Source organism: Drosophila ananassae, chromosome 3R, assembly GCF_017639315.1.
Source record: "Drosophila ananassae strain 14024-0371.13 chromosome 3R, ASM1763931v2, whole genome shotgun sequence".
Lineage (NCBI taxonomy): Eukaryota > Metazoa > Arthropoda > Insecta > Diptera > Drosophilidae > Drosophila > Drosophila ananassae.
Window position 1 is genome coordinate 27,208,492 of NC_057930.1, and position 5,713 is coordinate 27,214,204.

A 5,713-nucleotide genomic window follows, 5' to 3' on the forward strand; every position below is an offset into this window, starting at 1 on the left:
TATTTTTGGTAGCCCTTCCGCTTCCATGTCATTATCCCATCTCTCCAATCTGGTCACACTAAATTAGAAGCGCGTCTGTTTGTAAATATCCTTATATTGTTTTGAACTCGCAATTTTCAGGATTTATTCACGTCATGGACCCACCAAACAGTGCTACCATGGAACTAGGCCAGTATGCATACGACCTGAAGTATTTTACCTTCAATGATCTGCAAGTTTCAGCAGAAAGTGAGTAGGTTTCCTCGGCGAAGCTTATTGTTTCTAAGGAGTAATTGGTTTCCAGGGGAGTTCCTGGTGCGGGAAGTGGCCAGGAAAGTCGTGGGACACGCCATTAACCAAATCGGGACACCGAAAACCTCTGCCTTGTTAGAAGCTCAGAAAGAAACGGTGGTGGACTGCATTGTGAAGTCCTGCAGTGACAAAATCAAATGCCTAAGGGATCTGGACAGCAAGGTATTCCGCATTCCATCGCATGTGCTACAGTTCCAGGACATTCGCCTGTCTCATCAGTACACCAGCGAGGACGAGGAGCAGCGTCTGGAAGCCTTGGAAGCGCTCAAAGCGCGTTACAGGGAGGCGAGTGTCTTGCTTCCTATTTTCTTAAGCAAATCAACTGTTGATTCTTGCTAATAGTCTGTTTGTCCTTTAGCTAAAAATAATTGTCCTTCTATATCCTATTACGTGTATATAGTTCTACCATTTGGAGCATGTTATTATTTCCATCTAAAATCTACATGTGTAACTGACCAATTTGATTTTTTAACTATGTTCTCTTTTTAACCAATTTTAGAACTTGGTTATGCAAGCCCTACTTTTTCTGGAGGAGAAACAGTACGAGGATATGGAGGATATTATTCAGGAAGAAATGGAATTCCATAGCCGCATCCATGAGACTCGCAGCCTCTACAATTTGTCCAAGCTACCAAAGTTCATCTCTCAGATGTCCACATCAGGACAAGATATTAAGAAAATGTCATGCGACTTGCCCCCTTCGAGTTAGTTATTCGAAGACATTCTATTTAAAACGTATATGAGCTGAAATGGCTAAAATACAAACTCTTATCTTTAAGAAATATTATGCATATTATTTCTTATAATCTGGGAATCAAATAAAAAGTCCCTACATTCCCTCAGGTTAGATACTTCCAATGGCATTGCTTCCAATGACAATACTTAGTGGGAGTTATTCCCTTAGGTTCTAGCTCTTTTCATCAAAGTTTGATGACTCGAGAAATTTATCTGTCGCAGAATGTGAGGGATTTCCAAAGTTAAACTGAAAGCGAAAAAAGTTCGCCATCTATTTTCGTGAGTCTCCATCCACCCATCCCATCTCCACTCCGGAGAGGCGTCTGCGGTTCAACAGCCGCTTGAGCAGCCCCACGCCGAGATGCCGCATAAACTAAGCAAAGCAAAATGAATCGAAGCATCGGTTAGTGGAGGATACGTGGAGCTATTTTTAAGCACTGGGGCGACATTTTTCTTATTTTGCGAAAAAAAAATATGTGCAAAAAGAACAAATAAACAAAAATAAAGAGCAGGCCGCACGATATTAATAAAAGCAGCGCTGCTTCTGCGTTGGATTCGGGTGCGGGATTTTGGTTCTGCGGACCGATCGTGGGCCCGGCTGCTGCATTCGTGATTTCGCCCGTGGAGTTGCACATCGTCGTCGCCGGGATCGTGTTGCTGCTACAGTTTGCGGATAAAGTGAGGTGACTAGTTCCTGGCCATTTTATGTAATGTACAATCCCATAAATACATTTTAATGCATTCCCAAACTAGAATTTAAAGGCCCAATGAATGTGGAGAAGCTAAAGCGCCTGCAGGCGCAGGTTCGGATCGGGGGCAAGGGCACTCCGCGTCGCAAGAAGAAGGTCATGCACCAGACGGCGGCCACGGACGACAAGAAGCTGCAGAGTTCGTTGAAGAAGCTCTCCGTCAGTACGATTCCGGGCATCGAGGAGGTGAACATTATCAAGGATGATCTCACGGTCATCCACTTCAACAACCCCAAGGCCCAGGCCTCGCTGTCGGCCAACACTTTTGCCGTCACGGGTCATGGTGAGAACCGGAAAGTGGTGGAAATGCTGCCGGATATCCTGCCACAGCTGGGACAGGAAACCGTTGTCCAACTACGAATGTATGCCAACTCCATGAACAACCAAAAGGCCGCTTCCCGACCGGAGGGATCTGCTGCTCCTGCCGAAGAGGACGATGACGTTCCGCTCCTAGTCGGAGACTTTGACGAGGTGGCCAAAGTGGAGGCAGCCGCTAAGCAGGAGCCTCCACAGAAGCCATCGACGGAAGGAAAGCCACAGCAGCAGGCTCCCAAGAAGGATAACCGCAAAAAGGCAGACGAAAAGCAGCAGCCGCAACCAGTCGAAGTAACCAAGACCAATGAGAAGCCTAAGGAGAAGCAGGATAAACAGGACAAACAGGACAACAAAAAGGCGCAGGCGAAGGGTGGAAAAAAAGGCGAAAACCAAGGAAATAAGGAGAAGCAAACCAAAAACAAGGACCAGTCTAAGGCACAGTCTACTCCCGCAGAGAAATCTGTAAATACCAACTCGCAGCCTTCGGCAGAGCCCTTCGCACAGAAACCAGAACCTATTCCACCGAAGGTAACAGAAACTCCTAAACCTACTGCCCAAAAGGAAGGCCAACCAAGACAGAAAGGACAGAATACTGATCAGAAGACAGAGGCAAAAGCCGTTCAACAACAACCGGAACCCTCTAAAGCGCCCGAGCCAAGTGCTGCTGTCCAAATTATTGAAGCGAAACCCATCGAGCCAAAGGTCGAATCCAAACCGGCTGAAAAGAAGTCTGAACAACCGAAGTCCAATACGCAGAAAGGGGATACGGAAATCTCTAAAAAGGTAGTTACTCCACCGATCCTGGAAGATAAGGCTGCCAACAAGCCCCTTCAACAACAGCAGGAACTGAAGCCTCAAGCTTCCGCCGAGGCTGTGTCACCTTCTCCAACTCAAACTCTCGCCCAGATTGTGGCATCGGAGCCATCTGGACCTTCAGCGTCTGCTGCTCAGCCCCAAGTGCCTAAAAGTGTAGAAGAGAAAAAGGAGGTTCCCCTACCAATCGCTACTCCGGCTGCTCTTCCCGACTCTGCAGATTCTCAACCAAAAACACCATTGCAAAAGCCCAAACTAGAATCACCTCCGAAAACAGCGCCTGAGAGCCAAAGTCCACCCACTCAGCCGGCAGAGAAATCAAAACAAGTGCCATCATCGGCCCAGGAGCAGGCCAAACAAGCCACATCGCCCACTACAGAGAGTGTTAAGGCTCCTGCGCCTGCTTCGGGTCCTGTTTCTGGTCCTCCCTCAAAAGAATCATCGAAGCCTGATGCAGAAGCCAAAAAGAAGTCGCCGCCGTCTCCAGCTAAGAAAGAGTCACCACCTCCTGCTAAGAAAGAGTCGCCTCCTCCTGCTAAGAAAGACTCTCCTCCTCCTGCTAAGAAGGAATCTCCCCCTCCTGCTAAGAAAGACTCGACTCCCCCTGTGAAGAAAGAATCACCTCCTCCTCCTGCGAAGATAGAATCACCTCTTCCAGCAAAGAAAGAGTCGCCACCTCCAGCTAAGAAAGAGTCGCCTCCTCCTGCTAAGAAAGGAACCCCTCCCGCTGAGGTGGCACAAGTTGCGCCACAAGTTTCAGCTGCCCCTTCACCACCAACAGCAGAGACGGCTTCGCCAGCAGCCCCCTCGACGCCACCGCCTTCTCCCACATCCGTACCCGTGTCAACAGCTGCTGGGACACCTCCTTCGCCCGTAACGGAGGCTCCATCCCCGCCGTTGCCTACTCCAGTGACTCCTCCTGGACAAAAGCAGGGCCCTGCAGCCTCAAAAAAACAGGATGCCCCGCAGAAACCACAACAAAAACAGCCGGCCCCTCGGTCTGGAGCTCAGCAAGGTCAGCAGGGCCCGCCGAAGCAGCAACCAGGTGGAAACAAACAGCAGCAGCCCAAGCAGGTAAACCCAAATGCTAAGGCGGGTGCTGCCCCAAAGCCGGCACCGGCTCAGGCCCCACGCCCTTCGCCTCCAAAGACATCTTCAGCAAATCAGCAACAACAGACCAAAGGACCCAACAAGGCACCAGCAGCAAAGCAGGCTGCGCCAGCTGGTGGGCAGCAGAAGCCAGTGACACCTCCTTCGAAGACATCGCTCTCGCCGAAAGCGCCAGCCTCTCCAAAAGCAGCTTCCCCGAAAGCTGGGACTCCTCCAACTCCTACTCCCGCTGCTGCAGCCAACCCGGCTCCGGACACTTCCGGCCCTCCAGCCTGCAATTGAATCTTGCTTGACACTTTGGTCGGTTTTCTGCATTTTGAACACAAAGTGCATTTTGATGCTTTGACTTTTCAGCTTTCCCTAATCAGTCAGACGTGGCACTTGGATACTTTTGAAATCCCCTGTCCTTTTTATTTCGAATAAACTTTTGACTCACAAATATTATTATTTTAAGGACACTTTATTTTATATTTGATCTTTGAGTTAAACCCACAATGACGTGCATGTTTTTGGAGCAGTTCGAGTAAGCTCTCCCGAAAAGCTCAACTAATGTACATATAATGTGCGGAAATCGTATCGATAATAATTACACCACTTAAGCCATCCTATGACTACTGTCAGGGCTCACCTTTCGCAATGGTAAGGTTCGACCTCGCCTACTTGGCCTTCTGGCTGCTGGAGGGCTTCTCATCCTGCACCTCCTCGATCCTGGCCGCCTCACTCTCCGGGTTCAGTTTCCAGATGGAGTAGTTCAGGGCGGTGGCGAAGCTCAGCCAGGCGAGGTAGGGTACAAAGATCAAGCCGGCGACCTTGTTCACCTGGTAGAAAAGCACTCCGCAAGCGCCGGCTGTGGCCGTCAGGGCCACAATGTCGATGAGTCCCTGTCAGCGGATGGGGGGATTAGCGACAACCACGTGGAATAGATATGGTACTTACGCCTTTGATATTGTGCTGCCCGAAGAAGATCGGAGACCACGCCCAATTGAGCGCCAACTGGGTGCCGTAGGCCAGGAGCGGCAGCTGAGCATCGCCCGAGAATCCACCACCGTCCCGCCACACCAAGTACGAGCCGTAACCCATTCCGGCGTACAGCGTTGTCCACACCGGGGCAAACACCCAGTTGGGGGGCTTGAAGGAAGGGAACTTCAGGTGGGCATACCAGTTCTGAAGGTGCTTTCGGGTGAGGCTGCCATTGTAGAGGCCACCCAGGTTGGGCAGGATCATGGCGCCTGCGATTCGGAGTAAGTCTCCACCACACGGACGGGGCTCGGCCATTGCTAACTGCTTCGGAGTTGGTTCAGTGAATGAGGCGCAATATCAGGTAGCGCCGATTATAGTTGGTTTGTTTGCCGGTGATTTCATTCGGGTTTATTGGTATTGCGTTTGTGTCTCCAGCTGATTGCATGAGTAAGTCTGGTGATGAGCACCTAGCCGTGGACTTTGCCGTGCGAATGGCTAAAGTTCTGATAATGTTTATCAATATATTAGTTTATTATTTCCAGTTGCTTCCCAGACCTACTTAATGGTTACTAATCCCTAGACCCCATTCGACCCCAGACGTCCAGAAACTCATCTATCCAACAGCGACAAAAATAAATTGGGCTTTCTTCCGGCAAAGTTTAAAATTCTACTGTTGGAATTCTTTAAAGGACGCCAAATATGTTGCATACTTTTGGGAGCAGAGCCGTTAAAAATATAGA

General features: G+C 49.6%; 3 protein-coding genes across 5 annotated transcripts; 2 read left to right on the forward strand and 1 right to left on the reverse strand.

Moving 5' to 3' along the window:
- The first annotated feature begins 31 nt into the window (after positions 1 to 31).
- On the forward strand, positions 32 to 1,138 carry LOC6497697. 2 transcript variants are annotated; one of them, XM_001961510.4, is made up of 3 exons: positions 32 to 228; positions 284 to 576; positions 791 to 1,138. In XM_001961510.4, exons 1-3 carry the CDS (start codon positions 135 to 137, stop codon positions 998 to 1,000), a joined length of 597 nt encoding a protein of 198 aa, XP_001961546.1. In that variant the 5' UTR covers positions 32 to 134; the 3' UTR covers positions 1,001 to 1,138. The 2 variants fall into 2 exon arrangements, with proteins under 2 accessions (XP_001961546.1, XP_032307499.1); XM_032451608.2 differs by having other exon boundaries at positions 284 to 453.
- Positions 1,139 to 1,566: 428 nt separating this feature from the next.
- On the forward strand, positions 1,567 to 4,457 carry LOC6497698 (proteoglycan 4). 2 transcript variants are annotated; one of them, XM_001961509.4, is made up of 2 exons: positions 1,567 to 1,709; positions 1,780 to 4,457. In XM_001961509.4, exon 2 carries the CDS (start codon positions 1,794 to 1,796, stop codon positions 4,293 to 4,295), a length of 2,502 nt encoding a protein of 833 aa, XP_001961545.1. In that variant the 5' UTR covers positions 1,567 to 1,709; positions 1,780 to 1,793; the 3' UTR covers positions 4,296 to 4,457. The 2 variants fall into 2 exon arrangements, with proteins under 2 accessions (XP_001961545.1, XP_032307498.1); XM_032451607.2 differs by having other exon boundaries at positions 1,601 to 1,704.
- On the reverse strand, positions 4,455 to 5,411 carry LOC6497837 (translocator protein). Its single transcript, XM_001961508.4, has 2 exons — positions 4,950 to 5,411; positions 4,455 to 4,894 (listed from the first exon to the last, which is right to left on the reverse strand). The coding sequence occupies exons 1-2, from the start codon at positions 5,286 to 5,288 to the stop codon at positions 4,670 to 4,672; spliced, it is 564 nt and encodes a 187-aa protein (XP_001961544.1). The 5' UTR covers positions 5,289 to 5,411; the 3' UTR covers positions 4,455 to 4,669.
- Between the last annotated feature and the right edge of the window lie 302 nt (positions 5,412 to 5,713).

Excerpts from the sequence above, each read along its gene's own strand:
- LOC6497698 (XM_001961509.4), top strand. The coding sequence starts at position 1,794 with ATGAATGTGGAGAAGCTAAAGCGCCTGCAGGCGCAGGTTCGGATCGGG.
- LOC6497697 (XM_001961510.4), top strand. The coding sequence starts at position 135 with ATGGACCCACCAAACAGTGCTACCATGGAACTAGGCCAGTATGCATAC. Across the intron at positions 229-283 it reads TCTGCAAGTTTCAGCAGAAA|GGGAGTTCCTGGTGCGGGAA; the intron begins GTGAGTAGGTTT and ends ATTGGTTTCCAG. Across the intron at positions 577-790 it reads TCAAAGCGCGTTACAGGGAG|AACTTGGTTATGCAAGCCCT; the intron begins GCGAGTGTCTTG and ends AACCAATTTTAG.
- LOC6497837 (XM_001961508.4), bottom strand. The coding sequence starts at position 5,288 with ATGGCCGAGCCCCGTCCGTGTGGTGGAGACTTACTCCGAATCGCAGGC. Across the intron at positions 4,895-4,949 it reads GGCAGCACAATATCAAAGGC|GGACTCATCGACATTGTGGC; the intron begins GTAAGTACCATA and ends ATCCGCTGACAG.